This window comes from Lepus europaeus, chromosome 18, assembly GCF_033115175.1.
Source record: "Lepus europaeus isolate LE1 chromosome 18, mLepTim1.pri, whole genome shotgun sequence".
Classification (NCBI taxonomy): Eukaryota; Metazoa; Chordata; class Mammalia; order Lagomorpha; family Leporidae; genus Lepus; species Lepus europaeus.
In genome coordinates this window covers 52,177,115-52,196,518 of record NC_084844.1, presented here as the reverse complement: position 1 = coordinate 52,196,518, position 19,404 = coordinate 52,177,115, and the positions used below count along the sequence as shown (strand labels likewise).

General features: G+C 51.9%; 1 protein-coding gene and 1 pseudogene across 1 annotated transcript; one reads left to right on the top strand and one right to left on the bottom strand.

The window, feature by feature from the left end:
- The first annotated feature begins 25 nt into the window (after window positions 1-25).
- On the top strand, window positions 26-19,020 carry CTC1 (CST telomere replication complex component 1). Its single transcript, XM_062216504.1, has 23 exons — window positions 26-86; window positions 4,702-4,865; window positions 7,455-7,692; window positions 7,828-8,039; window positions 8,335-8,476; window positions 11,398-11,691; window positions 11,792-11,920; window positions 12,459-12,691; window positions 12,823-13,000; window positions 13,093-13,293; window positions 13,757-13,883; window positions 14,396-14,510; window positions 14,619-14,934; window positions 15,024-15,113; window positions 15,344-15,537; window positions 16,309-16,397; window positions 16,489-16,663; window positions 16,918-16,995; window positions 17,440-17,584; window positions 17,672-17,736; window positions 17,981-18,146; window positions 18,252-18,378; window positions 18,549-19,020. Exons 1-23 carry the CDS (start codon window positions 54-56, stop codon window positions 18,686-18,688), a joined length of 3,651 nt encoding a protein of 1,216 aa, XP_062072488.1. The 5' UTR covers window positions 26-53; the 3' UTR covers window positions 18,689-19,020.
- Window positions 1,468-1,560, bottom strand: LOC133747414 (small nucleolar RNA U13; annotated as a pseudogene).
- Window positions 19,021-19,404: the final 384 nt, after the last annotated feature.

Here is a 19,404-nt window from a genome sequence, read left to right as displayed (position 1 = left end):
AGAGCCCCCGCGCCGGCGGCTCGCGCGCTACCCAGGGGCGGAGCTTCGGCGTCATGGCTTCGTGCGGGGCTCAGCCTCCTAGCTCCGTGAGTGCTGCCATCCGTCCGTTGTCCGTTTTCGCTTGTCTGTTTGGATTTTCTTTCTTCTCGTGTTCTTGCCGTGTCTCTCTGGCCTCGTCACCTCATTGGCCGCACCCGGGCCCGGGGTGAGGCGGTTCTCTCGCACGTGTCTGACTGGTTCTGCGAATAGTTTGATTCCTTCGCTGGTGCGGCGCTCGTCGTGAGCCGTAAACACGTTCTCCGTCCACGCCCTAGGGTTCTAGCCCAGGGGGAAGCCCGGAGCAAGTTGATGAGGGAACTGAGGATTCCTGGAGGGGACCGTTGATGCAGCTGTAGGGGGGAAAGGGCGTTGATAGTCGATACTATGTGTAGGAGTTAGGGAGGAAAACAAAAATAGTGCTGAAGGGTTTCATGGTGGGAGCTAACACAGGATCAAAGCCAGAGATGGAGCAGGAGGAGGGGTCAGAGCTGACAGCCCTACTGAGCGGCGACTTCAGCCTGAGCATCACTGAGGGTGTTGGCAGGCTTTAGGCAGAGGAGCGGTTGGGTGACACTGGCATGTTCGTTTACTGAGGTAGCAGTGTGGAGAGTGGACAGGAGAGTCCCGGGTACGAGCTTGTGGTTGAAACGCAGTGGCAGGATGGTGACTCCGACCTGGCCTAAGGAGCTGGAATCTAAACAACTGGATCTTGTAGAGGGGAAGGGAGGAGTTCAAGAGATCGTCCAGGTTGCAGGCTGGAACAGCTATTCGGTGTACTTCGTTGAAGGTGCTGTTTGCTAAGTTAGTGAACATAGCGTGAGATGAGGGCTGGAGGAGGCGTGGGTTTTAGGAAATGGTCAGTGTTGGGCTTATGCGCTGTCTGTACGTTGGCCAAGGTAGATAGTTGGATAGAACTGAAGTTCAGGAGAGCGAGCTCGGCTAAGGTAGAGATCTACGTACGTCAGTCTCTATCAGTTAAAGCCATGCAGTGGGTGAGGTTATTAGGGAGAAAGTGCAGGCTTCTTAAGCTTCAGCCATGGCAATATTAATCTATGGAGATACTTAAAATACAGGCTCTTGCCCCCTTGCTTTTTTTTTTTAAGATTTATTTATTTGAAAGTCAGAGTTAGAGAAGGAGAGGCAGAGAGAGAGAGAGAGAGAGAGGTCTTCCATATGCTGATTTACTCCCCCAATTGGCTGCAACGGCTGGAACTGCGCCGATCTGAAGCCAGGAGCTTCCTTTGGGTCTCCCACGTGGATGCAGGGGCCCAAGGATTTGGGCCATCTTCTGCTGCTTTCCCAGGCCATAGCAGGGAGCTGGATCGGAAGTGGAGCAGCCAGGACTCAAACCGGCGCCCATATGGCTTTACCTGCTATGCGGCAGAGCCTGCCCCTTGCCCCCTTGCTGATTCAGTCTGACATCCACAGATTCAAATAGGTACTTTGTAAACGTTGTAACAATTTTTGAGGGAGACAGCTCCCTGAAGACCCAATTATCACACCTACGAACCACAAAAGGATATGGATTTAGGTGATTTCACTTTTGAGGCAGCAGTGTTAAACATGGATTCAGTGTACCAGGCCATGGACAAGCCATCAGAGGAATAGGAACTACAAGGGAAGACTGAAAAAGCAAGACAAAAAAGTATGAGGATCCGCATGGGTCAGCTCTGGATGATGATCTGAACAGTGTCCACCACTCTAACCAGGAATGCGTTTCTAGCTGAGGTGAGGTGAAGATGAAGGTCAGAAATAGAGCTGTCCTGAGGGTGGCCGAAATCAGCTAGAACTTGAAGACTGGTTTTTCAAGCTGCTGAAGATTCTCTGAATGTGGAAGAGCAACAGAGGAGCCTCGGGGTGCAGGGGTGGACACACAATGGCTGTAAGCAGCACCAAGGACCAAGAAGGGTAAAGGGCCAGCCCCTAAGTGCTGTTGAACTGTGTCAGAATTTTACAGTCAAGCTAGCCCCTTCCCTAAAGTTCCCCATGTAAAACAGCAACTTCCTTAGAGCTGAACCTGAGGCTCCTGGAGGGTGGTGAGCCCAGAGAGGGCACAAAAGCTCTGTGCCCCTTCTCCCATACCTCACCCTGTGCTTCTCTTCATCTGAACCATTTGAATGGGGAAAAATTATGGAGAAAAAATAAGATATATGAGGCAGCCAGGGGCTGGCACTGTGGCACAGCAGGTTAAGCTGCTGCCTGTAACACAGACGTCCCATAAGAGCACCAGTTCGAGTCCTGGCTGTTCCACTTCTGATCTCCAGCTGCTTGCTAATGTGCCTGGGAAATGCAGCGGAGGATGGCCTCAATACTTGGGCCCCTGCACCCATGTGGGAGACCTGGAGGAAGCTCCTGCTTCAGCCTGCCCAGTGCCAGTCGCTGAGGCCATTTGCGGAATGAACAGTGAATGGATGGAAGATCTGTCTTTCTCTCTGTGACTCTGCCTTCCCAGTAAATACAATAAATCTTTAGAAGACACACCAAATTAAGGAGTTGATAGAACCCAGTCCTTACACAACTGCCAAGGCAATCTAATTTCTCTGCCAATCTGGTGGATTCTCAGAGAGAAAAACAATTTTTTTTCTCATTTTTAGAACAACATCAAGTTAAAATAAAAAAACATAAAAAGTAGGCACAGGGAATGGCAACTCTATGTCCAGGTGTGTATCAAGTATACAAAGATGATCCATTGGTCTACGTCACATCTTGGGAAACTCACATCTTAGCTGAAAAGACAGAATAGGAAGCAAATACAGTGGAATTGTCTCTTGTATATATATGGCCTATGAGAACTCAAATTCATATCCTTGAATTAAAAAAAATGATTAAAAATTATACTCTGCTTATGTCCTTTATTATTATTATTATTATTATTATTTTTTTTTTTTTTTGACAGGCAGAGTGGATAGTGAGAGAGACAGACAGAGAGAAAGGTCTTCCTTTTTGCCGTTGGTTCACCCTCCAATGGCCGCTGCAGCCAGCGCATCGTGCTGATCCGAAGCCAGGAGCCAGGTGCTTCTCCTGGTCTCCCATGCGGGTGCAGGGTCCAAGCACTTGGGCCATCCTCCACTGCCTTCCCGGGCCATAGCAGAGAGCTGGCCTGGAAGAGGGGCAACCGGGATAGAATCCGGTGCCCCAACCGGGACTAGAACCCGGTGTGCCGGCGCCGCAAGGCAGAGGATTAGCCTGTTAAGCCACAGCGCCGGCTTATTATTATTATTATTATTATTATTTGAAAGGCAGAGTGACAGAGACAGATCTTCCATTTGTTTACTCCCCAAATGCCTGCAACAGCCAGGATTGGCCCAGGCCAAAGCCAGGAGTTGGGTCATCATCCGCCTGGCACCTGGGATTCGCATGCACAGGAAGCTAGATCAGAAGCAGAGGCAGGGCTTGATCTCAGGCACTCTGAAATGGGATGTGGGTGTCCATGGGGAGCCTTAACTTGCTAAGCCACAGTACCCAGCCCTGCCTATGTCCTTTTTATGTACTGTCTGCTATTCGTTTTACTTACACTTATACATAAGTAAACATGCATGTATTAAACATATCATAGTAAAGTACTGTGTAACATTCTTTATAGACCAGTTTGAAGGATTTTTTTTTTTAAATAAAGGTTTTATTTATTTATTTGAGAGGTAGAGTTGCAAACAGAGAGGGAGAGACAGGTCTTCCATCCACTGGTTCATTCCCCAGATGGCTGCAATGGCCAGAGCTGAGCTGATCCAAAGCCAGGAGCCAGGAGCTTCTTCAGGTCTCCCTCGTGGAACAGGGTCCCAAGCACTTGAGCCATCTTCTGCTACTTTCCCAGGCCATAGCAGAGAGCTGGATTCGAAGAGAGTAGATGGGACACAAATTGGCGCCCAAATGGGATTCTGGCACTGCAGGTGGAGCCTTAGCCCACTAAGACATAGCCCCAGCCCCTTAAAGGATTTTTTTTAAAGACAATTTTGACCATTCTTGCTAACTCTGGAACCAGTTCTATGTAAGATCTGGCACTAAACATGGGAATAATTGCTCTTTTTTTTTTTTTTTAATTTATTTTATTTGTTTGAAAGACAGAGTTACAGAGAGAGAGGGAAGGACAGAGAGATCTTCCATTTGTTGGTTCACTCCCCAAATGGTCACAATGGGCAGCGCTGGGCCAGACCAAAGCCAGGAGCAGGGAGCTTCTTCCCGGTCTCCCACGTGGGTTCAGGAGCTCAAGCACTTGGGCATCTTCCTCTGCTTTCCCAGGATCATTAGCTTGGAGCTGGGTCAGAAGTGGAGTGGCCGGGACTGGAACCAGTGCCAATATGCCACAATACCAGCCCAGGCTTGTCATTCTTAATACAGGGGTATGTGTGTGTGTGTGTGAGCTTCCAGGAAAGAGCAGTCTTCAGCCTGGTACAGTCAGATGGGTCTACAGAGAAATCCATGTTCTAGTTGACCATTTTAAGGATTACTGTAGGTTTGCTAGAGAAAGAGACAAGACCAAAGCCAGATGGATGGCCAGCGCTGAGGTAACTTTATGGCTGGACTAAGACTTAAGGTTTCAGGTTCTGAACTCCTGTGCTTTTGATCATTGCACATGCCCTCCGGACTTCGTTTTTTCTATTCCTTTATTCTGCAAAGTTTCCAGGACAGTCATGAAGGTGTTTTAACTGGATTCACTTTCCTCAGGAGCAAGCCTGGCTTGAGGCTGCCCAGACCTTCATCCAGAAGACGTTGTGTCCCAGTAGCGAGGAGTCTAATGGCCAGTTGACTCAGCTGGTAATTGATTGTGTAAAGACGGTCTGGCTGTCCCAGGGAAGGAACCAGGACTTTACGCTGCCCCTCAGCTACAGGTAAGGTGCGGGTGGGGCAGGGGAGGCTGAACCAGGGCCTGACAAAGAACGACCTATGGTTATAAAAGGGGAAGTGACCAGAGTGAGGGCAGGACAAGGTAGTCTAAACACATCCCCTCCCATAAAACGTTCCTATTCTCCATAAAGTATTACTTTTTCTGAAGTTCTTCTAAATCAGCTTAGCTCAAGCTGAGAGGAGAGGGGATGATAGAAAGAAAACTTGGAAAAAGAGCTTTCAAAGTGGGGAAGAGAGGCTGGTGTTATCTTCATGTGTGATTTAGGAAACTGAGAAACAGAGCAATGCGTGACTTTACCAAGTGCAGATCATTTTGTTTTTATTTTTAAAGATTCATTTATTTGGGGCCAGTGCTGTGGCGCAGCGGGTTAAAGCCCTGGCCTGAAGCGCCGGCATCCCATATGTGCGCTGGTTCTAGCCCCGGCTGCTCCTCTTCTGATCCAGCTCTCTGCTATGGCCTGGGAAAGCAGTAGAAGGTGGCCCAAGTCCTTGGGCCCCTGCACCCATGTGGGAGACCCAGAAGAAGCTCCTGGCTCCTGGCTTCGGATTGGCACAGCTGCGGCTGTTGCGGCCATCTGGGGAGTGAACCAGCGTATGAAAGACCTCTCTCTGTCTCTACCTCTCTCTGTAACTCTGTCTTTCAAATAAATAAAATAAATCTTTTAAAAAAAATAAAGATTCAGCCGGCATCGTGGCTCAACAGGCTAATCCTCCCTCCACCTTGTGGTGCCAGCACACCGGGTTCTAGTCCCGGTCGGGGCACCGGATTCTGTCCCGGTTGCCCCTCTTCCAGGCCAGCTCTCTGCTATGGCCCAGGAGTGCAGTGGAGGATGGCCCAAGTGCTTGGGCCCTGCACCCCATGGGAGACCAGGAGAAGCACCTGGCTCCTGTGTTCGGATCAGCGTGGTGCGCTAGCCGCAGCGCGCCGGCCGTGGCGGCCATTGGAGGGCGAACCAATGGCAAAAAGGAAGACCTTTCTCTCTGTCTCTCTCTCACTGTCCACTCTGCCTGTCAAAAATAAAAATAAAAAATAAAAGATTCATTTATTTATTTGAAAGGCAGAGTTACAGAGAGGCATAGGTAGAGAGAGAGAGAGAGAGAGATCTTCCATCCACTGGTTCACTCTGCAGATGGCCACAACGGCCGGAGCTGCACCAATCAGGAGCCAGGAGCTTCTTCCAGGTCTCCCACATGGGTACAGGGTCCTGGGTGCAGGGTCCCAAGGACTTGGGCCATCTTCTACTGCTTTCCCAGGCCACAGCAGAAAGCTGGATTGGAAGTGGAGCAGTCGGGACTCAAACCAGTGCCCATATGGGATGCCAGCACTGCAGGCAGCTCTACCTGCTATGCCACAGCGCCGGCCCCACCCAGTGCAGATACAAATACAAGTTGATTCATTCATTTCCATTCCCCTTTTTCAAGTGCATGGCGTGTGCTAGGCACTGTACTAGGGCTTGGAAGCTACAGAGCAGGGCAGATGCAAAGGACAGAGATTGTCATCTATGGCTTCCTGAACAGACCCTGAAGAATCTGGGCAGAGTAACCCCTCACCTTACTGTTTTCTGTCCTGAGGTGTCTAGGGTACAGCAACAGTTCTCTCTGGTTGCTTTTTCTTGGGCCTTCAGAGAAGTAGGGAAACTAGAGAAAAAACAGGGATTTTTCAAATGAGGCTTAGCTTTGCCTTAACCTCACTTAGTTTCATCTTTGATAGTGTTTACAGGAGTTGTTGTTTGTTTTTTTTTTTTTTAATGGAGTAAATGAAGTATTGATTGTGACCCAATGTAGTACAATGTGCATACCAGGGACTCAACACATGTTAGTTTCCTGCTCCCTTCGGGAAACAATGAAGCAGATGCAGAAGGAGGTAGCCGTCTAGAACAGTGCGCCCCGCCGTTAGTACTCACACATAGATGGTGTTCCTGAGTACAACAAAGAGGATTAACTGTGATGTCTGTAACCCTGTCCTATTTCTTTTCTGCTTAAAAAAATCATGGGAATGTAAGTGAATAAGAGTAGTGCTATTATAAAACTGGATTTAACACAGCTTTAATGATTTATTTATATCAAGTACAACACCCGTAATCTCAGCTTCACTTTCCCAGCCGGTCTTTTGTACTGTGATACCCTAGACTAGGCAAGAAACCTGGCTGAGGCCACTGCAGTTGAGCCACTAGGCAGGTGCCTATGTAGCCCCATTGGAGTTCCACGGAACTGAGGGCGGAGACACTTTCCAGGGAGCTGTTTGTGGTATCTATAAAGTGGTCTCCCCACATACTCGTTTCCTCAGCTCCTTCTTTTTCCTGCTTCATTTTTCCGGAGCCTCTCTCTGACACCATCTTATTCAAGACTTTGAGCACAGATTTTCTCTTTTCCCTAGGTACTGCCCAGCCCTTAGACTGAATCCCCATCCTCATTTTCTCAGACCTTTCCCCCCTTCATTCAATCAAACAAATTCATCTCAATCTACATTTCCCTTCAACCTTTCCTTGGTATCTTGGTGTTCTTCCACGCTAAGGGCAACCTCCTAGATTTGGACCTGGCTTTGCAGGACCTCCACACTCTTTGCTCTACAGCTTTGTCTCAGCACAGGACCTCAGGACCCATCAGCATCACCCATGCTTCAGCCACCTATCCTGGAGCAGTAGTGAATACCAGGCTTGGGCCAAAAAGGCTGAACCAAATGGAACCCCCCTGCCTCGGGAGCAGCTGATCCTGCTAGGGACTCTGACTGACTCGTTGGGGGACTTGGAACAAGACGGCAGGAACGGAAGCCTGTACGTGAAAGATAACACTGGGGTCCTGGGCTGTGAGGTGAGTAGAAGGGGGAGGTCAGATGATCAGATCCTAACATGAGTGGGTGTCTAGGGAGCAAGGCAGGAGACAGAGGTTGAGGGAATGGCTTGGATGCTAGGGCCCTGGGTAACCTGTGTTCTCGGTCTTTTCTAGCTCATAGATCTGGACCTCTCTTGGTTGGGCCATCTCTTTCTGTTCCCCAGTTGGAGTTACCTCCCTCCTGCCAAGTGGAATTTCTCAGAGGAAGGACACTTGGAGCTCTGGGCTGCCCCTGTGCCAGTGTTTCCTTTGACCATCAGCCCTGACCCCCTTGTGCCCATCCCTGTCCTCTACCCGGAGACTGCCTCCCGCCTACTCACACACGGGTAATTCTTGCCCCTCCAGGGGAGGGAGGAGCGCTCGGACATTTGGAGGAGGCTGGTGGGTCAGTGGAAGGAAGGGAAAGTCTTGATCATAATATAAATGGGATGTTCCAAATCAAGGGAGCAGTGGGGCTGAACGTGTGCACGTTCCAAGTTGGCTTGCTCAAGGGAACTGTGCCTTATTTAAGGGTAAGAAGCGTTTTACATCACTTCCAGGTTATTCTTTACAGTGGAAAGAAGACATTTGTAGGGAAAAAAGAAAACATGACTTCTCTCTCTCTCTCCTCTTCCTCCTTAGCAAGCCCAGAGTAACACAGCCAAACCTGGCTGGAAATCTGGTTGGACTGAGTGCCCTGGTGAGAAGTCAGAAGAAAGCTTACTTCATCCTGTCTCTAGGCAGATCATCCCCAGCCGTTAGCCGCGTGCCTGTCATCGTGCAGGTGAGGATTAGTGTCAATTCAGGGGCACGGCGTGCGGAAGGAGTGCTGGAGCCCTTCGTGAGAAAGCTAACGTGGTAGGAGGAACCACATAGGAAAGGAAGACAGCGGGGAGAACTCTTTCTAGAACAGGGCTGTGGAGGGCAGTCCCAGGGAGTGTTGTGAATGATGGGCCAAATGCTTGGTCCCTGCCACACACGTGGGAGACTCTGATGGAGCTCTTGGCTCCTGGCTTCAGCCTGGCCTACCCCGATTGTTGTGGGCATTTGAGGAGTAAACCAGAGGATGGAAAATCTCTCTCTTACCCTCTCTCCCTCCCTGTCCACCACTCTGTTTTTCAAATAAATATATTTTTTTAAAAGAGTGTGACCAAGCAAGCTGTCATTCATCTTAGCCATTAAGACATTGAATATGTACACCAAAAAAACCCAAAAAACAAAAGATCTTTGTACTTATCGTTGACTATTTATATCAATTGGTAATTTTTTTTTACTAATCATTGCTTTATAACATATAATTATCTGAATATGTCTTGGAAGCATTAAAAATTATAGTATTATTATTTTTTAATTTTTTGACAGGCAGAGTGGATAGTGAGAGAGAGACAGAGAGAAGGGTCTTCCTTTTTGCCGTTGTTTCACCCTCCAATGGCCACTGTGGCTGGCGCATCTCGCTGATCCGAAGCCAGGAGCCAGGTGCTTCTCCTGGTCTCCCATGCGGGTGCAGGGCCCAAGCACCTGGGCCATCCTCCACTGCCTTCCCGGGACATAGCAGAGAGCTGGCCTGGAAGAGGGGCAACCGGGATAGAATCCGGCGCCCCAAATGGGACTAGAACCCGGTGTGCCGGCACCGCAAGGCGGAGGATTAGCCTGTTAAGCCACAGCACCGGCCAAATTAAAAAATTAAAGAAAAACTTTGTGCATATCAAAATAGGACATGATGGCATTTATTAGCACTTCAAGAATTCATATGTATGTGTATGTTAAGGTTGAATGACAGCAATTAGAGTGTAAGGTAATGAAGAATGTTGAAACTAAAAATGCTTAGTAGTTGCTCAAATTTCTGATCTTGATTTCTCTTCCTAGCTTAAAGAGAATCTTAAATATTTTCTCTACATGAGAATGTTCTAAATCTCCCAGACACCATTAGGAAATTTTGTTGGCTCATTCATGTATTACAGTATATATCAAGGGGGAAATTTCTGAAATGTGGTTGAATTTCTACAGGGTGCCTGAAGTGGGATATTATCTTACTGTAGAGCCCATGTGGTATTGATTTAAGAATTAAACAATTATTCAAAGCAGTATGTAATTTTTAAGATGTGTGGGGTAGTTTGCAAGGGCTCCAACAGGTCAGCTATAGTTTATTGTGTGGGAGCAGGCTTTATGAGAGAATTTAGGCTTGACCTGGGTCTTGAAAGGTGGGTAGGATGTGAATTGCTAGACGAGAGGAGGATGTTGTGGCCTTTCTACCAGGCCTGCCTCCCCAACCTCATAATTAGATCAACTCTCCACCCCTTAATCCATCAGTCATTAACATTAATCTATTTTCTGTTAACATCAGACTTTGGGGTTCAAGTGTCTGCATGATTTGGGAAGTTAAATCATCTTCAAACTATAGCAAGCCCTAAGCATTTTGGATAAGAGATACTTGCTCCTTCAGAACATGTTCAAGTTCACTAGGGGTTTATGATCATTCCAGCCTGTCCTGATCCTCTCTTTTGAATATATATTGTACCCTTGCAGAACACATGTTGTTTTTGACACTTGATCATAAATGGCTGTATGTTATTGCTTAGGTTTAACTCTGTGTTCCCTGGTGGCTTGAAATAGTTTGGCAAAGAGGGAGCAGTTTGTCATACTTTCCTTAACATCTGTTCCAATACCAGATACTTGTGTACTCAATATATATTGACTATATAAATGAATATTTCTGTACTGAAAAGGGCATAACTTTCTCAATAGAATATTTATACATATTAAAAATATTTTGGCCGGCGCCGTGGCTTAACAGGCTAATCCTCCACCTTGCGGCGCCGGCACACCGGGTTCTAGTCCCGGTTGGGGCACCGGATTCTATCCCGGTTGCCCCTCTTCCAGGCCAGCTCTCTGCTATGGCCCGGGAAGGCAGTGGAGGATGGCCCAAGTCCTTGGGCTCTGCACCCGCATGGGAGACCAGGAAAAGCACCTGGCTCCTGGCTTCGGATCAGCATGATGCGCTGGCTGCAGCGGCCATTGGAGGGTGAACCAACAGCAAAGGAAGACCTTTCTCTCTGTCTCTCTCACTATCCACTCTGCCTGTCAAAAAAAAAAAAAAAAGAAAAAGAAAAAAAAAAGAACTTGGGAAAAAATATTTTATATATTTATTTGAGAGGTAGAGTTACAGACAGAGAGGTAGAAACAGAGAGAAAGGTCTTCCTTCTGCTGGTTCACTCCCCAAATGGCCGCAACAGCCAGAGCTGGGCCAATCCAAAGCCAGGAGCCAGGAGCTTCTTCTAGGTCTCCCACGTGGATTCAGGGCCCCAAGCAGTTGGACCATCTTGCATTGCTTTCCCAGGCCATCGGCAGAGAGCTGGATCAGAAGAGGAGCAGCCGGGACCGGAACTGGCGCCCATATGGGATGCCAGTGCTGCATACTAAGCCATAGTGCCAGCCCTGTTTATACATTTTGAAGGAAATTTTAGGGGTGGTTTATTTCCTGGGAAAGGGATTAGGGAATATTTGGCACTTTCTGTGAGAGAAGAGAGATCTTGACAGTTCTCTGGCCTAAGATTTCATTGGCAAACCTACAGAAGATGGAGTGGCAAGGAAAGACTCAGGAGGGGCGGGTCCCTGAGCCCAGCTGTGAGGGAGAAGACTCTAGCAGAGGGGCAGTGCTGCGAGAAGTGTCTCATGCGTCGTCTTGCCTGCCTCTGCTTCACCCAGATCCCTGGCCAGCTGGTGTGGCACCGAGCCCTTCAGCCTGATAGGGCTTATGTGCTGACAGGAGTGCGCGCATCCAAGATCCGTGGTTACCGTGACCGGGTTTGGACGACCAGTCCCTCCTCCCGTCTGCTGCTGCTGAAACCCGAATGCGTGCAGGAGCTGGAGTTGGAAGAATCCCTCTTGAAGGCTGACCCCACACCACTTACTGTGCCCAGCAGCTCCCAGAACAGCAGCTCCCAGGACAGCGGGCGGCAAAAAGATCTTGACCGGGACTCCACACTCCTGCATTATGGGGTGAGCGTGAGGGAGAGATGCTGGAACTCCTGGGACAGAAGTTGTGTGTCACCAAAGAGGAAGGCACTGGTGATTAACTGGCCCCCTGGCCTCTTTACAGGGAACAGTCACAGGCGTAGTGAATGCGCCTGCTGGCCTCTATGAGCTGGACGGGCAGCTGGGGCTCTGCCTCGCCTACCAGCAGTTCCACAGCCTCAGGCGGGTGATGCGACCTGGGGTCTCTCTGAAGGTACGTGAGAGGTCAGGCTGAGGACAAGGGACCCTCTGAGCAGCTTCTGATTTGATGGGTTGTTTATTTTTTTAATAGGGTAGGAGCTTCTACAGCAAAAATATACAAATAGTAAGTGTGTTGTTAGGGCTAGTTCTCTTAAGAATGATTTGGACAAAACCTTACGTTGGCAAGAAGTCGTCTCGGGCACTGGGAGGAAGGGACGAGGCCAGAGCATCTCCTTCAGCGGAGGGCCTGAAGCAGGACCAGGATGACGGCAGGGGGGCTGCTGAGAAGCCGAAGCTACACCTGTCCAGCCAGGAGCCGCCAGGCTGCAGAGAGCTGGACCAGAACTTGTGGACAGTGGAGGCTTCCCTTAGAGGGAGAGTGGGTTCTCATGGAATGTAGGGCATGGAGGCTGGAGGTGACACCAGCCAGTGTAGGGGAAGTTGTGTCTCCTTCTCCGGGCCCCAGGAGTGGAAACCTCAGCCACCCCTGCCCAGGGTTGTTGAGCTGAGGGCTTCATCCCTGCGTCTTCCACTTTTCCTGCTTTCCGCAGCTCCTGGATGTTCACCTCCTGCAGTCGGTGGGTGGAGGGACGAAAAGGCCGGTGTTGGCTACCTGCTGCCGTGGCGCCGTCCTGCTCCAGAGCTTCTCTTGTCAGAAGCCTGGCAATCAGTGTTCTCACCAGGCCCACGGGGCCTCCCTGTACGAGCACCTGATATGGGAACGGCACCTGGGACTTCCTCTCTACCTTTGGGCTGCCAAGGCCCTGGAGGAGTTGGCCTGCAAGTGAGAACGAGGGTCTAGGGTCTGGGTCGGGAGGCGGTGGGAGTAGGACACTCCCTCTGTCAGGGAGGCAGAAGCCTGGAAGAGGCAGAGAGTCTTCGGGGGAAGTGACTGCACCTGTTTCCCTGCCCAAGGCTGTGTCCCCACATGCTGAGACACTACCAGTTCCTGCAGCATTCCTCTCCTGGGAACCCCAGCCTGGGACTGCAGCTCCTGGCTCCCACGCTGGATGTTCTGGCTCCGCCACCTAGCACCGGTCGGAAAGTCTTCAGTGAGATCCTCACCGAGCCGCATCACTGTCCCCTTCAGAAAGTATGGGGAGTGGGGAAGGCGGATGGCGGAGCTAACGCCTGGGACACCTGGGAACAAGGGGCACGGTCTGATTTCTCTTCTCTTCCCCACAGTATGCGAGGCTGCAGACCCCCTACTGTTTCCCCACCCTGGCCTCCTTGAGGGAGGAAGCAGAGCGCAGGGCATGGGCCTCGTTTGAGCCAAAGGCCCTCCTGCCCCTCCCAGAAGCTGCCCACCTGACCAGCTGCCAACTCAATCACCGCCTGGCCTGGTCCTGGCTCTGTCTGCTGCCCTCTGCCTTCCAGCCAGCCCAGGTAAGGGGCTCTGTCGGGCTCAGGGGGCTGCTTTCCCCATCGTCATCATCACTTCCTGTCATTTTGACTGTACTGGCCTTCTACCTAGACTGTTTATGTGTTCTTGGCCCTTACCAATTTATTCTTCCTGCAGCACCTAGAAAGGAGGTAAAAATGTCACTTGAATAGCGGAACTCTTGCTTAAATCCCAATGCTTCTCCCAGAGAACCCAGAAATTCATGGTTCTCTCAGGGCATGTGACATAAAACCGAGCTCCCTCCGTGTCCTGTGAAGTCCTGCATGGCCTCTCACCTCCAGCCCCGGTTTGTGCGCTTTCTCTCCTGCTGCTAGACATGCTACTCTTCTCCCCGCCCCGAATGTACATGTCTTGAGGTCAGGGATTTAACATGGGGTGTTATTGCAGAGTGAATGCCCCGTATTTGTTTAATAAATATTTGATACTTTGGCCTTCATCTTCATGCAGGTTTTACTTGGGGTTCTGGTGGCTTCATCTCATAAAGGTTATCTGCAACTTCGGGACCAAAGCGGTTCCCTGCCCTGCCTGCTCCTGGCCGAGAACCAGCAACCTCTCATGGACCCACAGCTCATAGGTTTGAGCAAAGGCGGAAAGATGACGGTAGTGGGGTAGAACTGGGGGTAACCTGGGAGGGAGCGTGTGGATCACCAACTTTGGCAGAAGGAGCAAGGGAGCTCCTCACCAGAGCTACAGTTCCAGCATCCGTCTCTCCTGTAGCTCCCACTGTGCATTTTGATAGGATTACAATGCTTAGTTTAGAAGAATAATGCTCCTATTTGGGCTTATTGGAATTTCTGGGTCAGAAATCCTGAAGAGGAAAGTTTCCCAGATGCAGGCACAGGCCCTTTAGGGATATGTGAGAAAGTGCAGTAAGAGCCTGTCAGCCTAGGCGGCCAGGGACAGGACTGGGCACGTGCAGTGGTTTCTTAGAGGTGGTGCCCCTCCCAGGGGGAGGCCAGGGGTGGGTCCTTACATTGCTTTAGGAAAGGAGCAGTTCTGGAAGGGCAGTGAGACTCGCAGGGGGTTCTCTCTCACTGTCCACACCACGTTCTCTTCTTACCAAAACAGAGACCTGTCTTGTTGTAGGCTGCCTGGTCCGGGTGGAGAAGTTCCAGCTGATCGTAGAGCGGAATGTCAGAAGCGCTTTCCCTTCCTGGAAGGAGCTGAGCGAGGCAGACTTCATCCGGAAGCGGCAGGCCAGGTTGGCTCCCTGGGGCAGCGGCTGCCCTCCCGAGCCTGAGAGAAGGGAAAGGCCTGGTGCAGGTGGGGATGCTGGGACTGAATCTCCTATTCTTTGTCCTCCCAACAGAGTCTATGCACAGTTCTCTCTGACTGATGCCCTGATCCTGCCTGTGCCTAGAGCCATCCTTTACTCAGCCACGCCCCCAGCAGAGCCCCGCTGCCCAGAGGGACCCCACGAAGGACAGAGCCGGCTGTTCTTAGTGTCCCACAAGGAAGCTCTCATGAAGCGGAATTTTTGTGCCCCTCCAGGAACCAGTTCCGAGGCACCCACGCCAACCTTCAGTTTCTGTGTGACAGGGAGCTGGCTTGGGGGCACCCAGAGGAAGGAGGGGACTGGATGGGGCCCGCCTGAGCCCCAGGGAGATGAGAATGAGGATCAGAAGGTAAACCAGGACTCAGAGACCTAGGACCTGACCTCCTGTGCCCCGAGTCCCCAGCTGTGACTGCAGCACACAGCTCCCTTTGCTCGCAGGTTTTCCTCATCTTCTTTGGCTCGTCAGTCCGCTGGTTTGCATTCTTGCACCCTGGGCAAGTGTACCGACTCGTGGCTCCCGGCCCCCCCGTGAGTACCCTACTCCATGATACCCTTCCCCAAAGAGCTGACTTGGGGTTGGAGTGTGGAGAGCTGTGCCAGCGCCTAGTCTCCCTGATCGCCTAGAAAAAGGCTGGATTTAGATCAACCAGATGGCCTGCCTGCTTCGAGATCACTCCTTCACAACACTGAGCCCTGCTGTTTTGTGACCTCCCTGTGGGCCAAGATGCACTCAGAGGCCATCTCCCCGTTTCCCGCAGACACCAGCAGTATTCGAGGCGGACGGGTCAGCCTGCAGATCTCAGCGTCCTCTGGAGCTGGCTGGCTGTGTGTCCTGCCTCACCGTTCAGAACGAGTGGACCCTGGAGCTTGAGCGCTCCCCAGACATCACAGATGAGCTGAGTGTGAACAAGGCACTGCCGGAATCATCCCTGACCAACCTGCTCAGTGGCAAGTAAATAAATGTCCACCAGCCCCTCCGGTCCCCCTGGCCACGCTCTGCTCCCCTGCGCCCAGGAGGCCTGTGCGTCAACCACAGCGTCTTTCTTACATGTGCAGGAATGGTGTCAGCCTAGGAGGGAAGCTGAGTTTCATAGCTGATTTTCCCCCGCCCCCAGCGTGTTAACTGGACATGATGAGGAGCAAGCCTCTCAGAATTAAGGAGACACTGTAGCAATACAAGGGAATATAAGAAGATAGAAAGGAAAAACCTTTTAGAGAAAGGCCTTTCCTTTGTGCCACATGTGGCCGGCTTAGGACTTCAGGAACAACCGTGCTTTCCTCATGTCCGCTTTTTGGCGTGGCTGCAGAGATGGTTTACCCCAGGAGGGGCCAACGACATCCTAGTGGAGTGTCTGCAATTGTCATGAAAATGCTCTCTGTTAGAGGTGAAAGCTTCGGGGACCTGGGACTTGAGGGAGGGGGCACGAGCCTCGACGCGTAGCGCCACAGAAGATGGACTGGAGATGCTCAGTGCAAGTGCACACTTCACTCTGCTGCTGAGCCTCCTGTCCCAAGGTCGCACGGGTTTCTTCTGCCCAGTCCTGTTTTCCCCCAAGCCCTGTTACTTTGAGCGTGCAGTTTGGCAAAGCTTAATGTTTTCCAGGACCTTGTGTCTGCGGCCTTCGAGCAGACGCTCCTGCTGTTTTTTCTCTCTGTGGTCTGACTCTCTGCACTGCGTGCTTTCGCGTGCCTCCATTCTCGGTGTGTTCCTCTGCCCTTCCAGCTCTGCCGACTCCCTGGTGACCTTCTCAGCTGAGATTTTGTCACGCACGCTGTGTGAGCCACTGGTGGGCCCTGTCAGGAAGAAGCCTGGTAACGACCCCTGCTTTGGGGAACGGTGTGAGGTCGAGTGGCGGAACCATGTGGTCCTGACCCATCTCACCACGTACCCCCCCTTCTGTAGCAAACACCAGGGCCACGCGGCGGTGTGTGAAGCTGGCTGTAGCACTGGAGATTGCTGGCTGTGAATTCCCCCCTCACTTGGACATATATGTCGAAGACCCACTCTGGCCTTCCCTGCAGGGACTCCTTCCAGGAGCCCGGGTCCACTTCAGCCAGCTGGAGAGAAGGGTTTCCAGGTGAGGAGGCGTGTCCTGTGGCTCCGCTGTGCCAGCTCCCCTCCGTGTGCCGCAGTGCCCCCTCTCTGCAGCGTTGCTTTCTGCTCGTTAATCGGCTGTGTGTGCCCTCTGCCCTCCCCTCTTCTTCCCCCTGCTGTGGGAGAGCCCAGGCGCATCCCTCATGGCAGGTGGCCAGGCTTGTGAGTCACGATCTTTGAGTCCCAGCTCCCCTCAGTTTGATGGCTTTCTCCTCCCCACTGTTCCTCCACTTGTAGATCCCACAATGTTTACTGTTGTTTCCGGTCATCCACTTATGTGCGGATCCTGAGTTTTCCTCCAGAGAGCACAATCAGGTCAGCATCCCTGGGCCCTGACCTTCATGGCCTCACACCCGCATCTCACGCCTGTCCCTGGCTCCAGAAGTTTTGCCATGACTGTGGTCTTCTCCAATCCTAGCAGAATGTGTTGTTGAGTCAGGAGAATTTCCTTTGCCTCAGATAACAAAGGCCCATTACCTGTCATTTTACCCAGAGAGATTGAATGTTCTAGTCTCTCGAAGGCTTTTCGGTTTAAAAGGCAAGTCTCTCATTCTGGGCTCAACATCTTGGTGTTCAAACTGAGAAATAAGTATTGACTATCAGAAATCTAGGATCCAAATGGGGCCAAGGGCCAAGGGGTTTCCAGGAGAGCATGGAACCCACTACTCTCCCTTCCCTATGCCTGCTGGATCCTAACAGACCCACCCTACTTTCAGAACCTCTCTGCCTACTTCCTGACGGCTCTCTCTTTCTCTCTAGTGTTCCACTGCCCACCGTCCACCTGGCTGAACTTCTAAAGGGTGGCCAGACCCCCTTCCAGGCCACTGCCTCTTGCCATATTGTTTCCGTCTTCAGCCTTCAGCTCCGCTGGGTTTGTGCTCATTGTACCAGTCCCTGCCCCCAGGTAAGGGAGGGTACAGGCTGAGCTGGGGTGGACCCAGAGGGCTGTGCCAGGACCTACAGGATTTTCCCGCCACTCTCTTCATCCCAGGGGAGGTGCATTCTTCAGAGCCCTGCTTGTTCCACTCAGACGTCTGTAAGCCAGGCCAGCATCAGGTGAGGCACTGGGCAGCCACCCACCGCACCATGTACTTCCTGATCCTGCGACTTTACTCTGCTCTCCCTGCGTTAGCATAACTCTGCTGGTGGGAGTTGCTTAATATTTTTTGAATGAATGAATGGGAGTAAAGTGAGCTAAAGAATGGAAAAAGAGGGGAGGGAGGCCTGCTGGGGGTCAGGGCACTGGCCACCGGCGTCTGCGGTGAAGTTTCTGCTGCTTCCTCCCCCACTTCTGCCCCAGGCTCCTGGTGGAGGACGGAACCGCCGCAGCCCTGGTGACCTGTAGCAATCATCACGTGGCAGCAGCGCTGGGGCTGTGTCCCAGGGAGTGGACAGCCCTCCTTGAGTCTGTCCGAGGGCCGGGGAGAGTAGCCTTGCAATTTACGGGGCCGGGAGCTCAGCTGGAGGTGAGATGGGGCTGGGAGCTGGGGGCTCAGACACCCAGCTTCCCGGGGCCTTGGCAGGAGCTGCAGGCGCTGCGGTTCTGGTTAATCTGGAGTTTCCCTTTCTAGTCTTCAGCCAAGGATGATGAGCCCTTGACCCTCTTCCTCCGGACGCTTTGTACCAGCCCCTGTGTCCTCCGCCCCATCGTGCTTGCTTTTGAGCTTGAGAGGAAACCCTCTAAGATCACCCCATTAGGTACGGGGGGAGGTGGCAGTGGGGGAGTGGACGGTGTTGCAGTTGGGTGGTTCCTGGGGAGGAAGAGGGATGAGGGACGGATGGGGCTTCTGAAGTTTGGGGGAAGGTTGGTGGGTAGGAACTAAAAACCGTGGGTGAGGGAGATAGAGATACTTCTCTCTGCATCTCAGAGCCTCCTCGGCTCCAGCGGTTCCAGTGCGGAGAACACCCTCTCCTGACGCGTGTGAATCCCAGGCTCCGGCTGTCCTGCCTTTCCATCCGGGAGCCAGAGCACCCCAGCTCCCTGTGGGCTTCTGCTTCCTCCTGCTGACGTGAACTGCAAGGATGACCTGCAAGTCCTCCCTGCCTCGCTGGAAACCTGGAGGGCTGAGCCGTGACTCTCCCCTTGTTTGGGCTCCTGCCTTCTCAGTGGCTGAACACGGATTCACAAACTGCTCTCCCAGTGTAATTTCTCCTCGTTGGTCATCAGTGCCCACATGCCTCGGACAAGTTGTGGGGACAGATCGCAGTGCTGTGGACACTTCTCCTCTGGTTGGGGTCAGGGTGCCTGCACTCACAGGCGGCTCTGGCACCTGTGTTGTGTCTGTGTGACAGGAGCGGGGTGCTGAGGACAGGCCTTTTGGCCTGCAATAAAGCTCACGATGGACGTTTCTCACTTGTACTCATCTCAGGGCCCCAGGTCTCCTGTCCCTGGTGGCTGCTCTGTCGTTTACCAGCATCTCACCCCTTTATTCGCCACAGTGCCAAAGTGGAAAATGATTTGGAGAAGAGCTGCTGGTACCCTAGTTGAGGCCCACAGAGAGCAGACTGGGGAGTGGGGACAGGGCGGGGAGCGTGGCTGTGATGCTGTCAGCCGGCCAGTTGGCCTGGGAAATAGTGAAGGATGAGAAGGAACCTGGAGCTGCTGGGAAGTGAGGCTTCCGAAGGCTTGGCTGGGTTTGGGTAGGGCCAAGTCTAAGGTGGCTCTGTGGTCAGCTCCCTGGGACTGGCAGGAATTGAGGTTTGCAGGAGCAGGCTATTTGGGGG

Bases quoted from the DNA above. Each gene is read 5' to 3' on its own strand.
- CTC1 (XM_062216504.1), top strand. From the start codon at position 54: ATGGCTTCGTGCGGGGCTCAGCCTCCTAGCTCC. The intron at 13,294-13,756 runs GTAAGGGGCTCT...ATCTTCATGCAG, and splicing joins CTGCCTTCCAGCCAGCCCAG to GTTTTACTTGGGGTTCTGGT. The intron at 16,664-16,917 runs GTGAGGAGGCGT...CTCCACTTGTAG, and splicing joins CTGGAGAGAAGGGTTTCCAG to ATCCCACAATGTTTACTGTT.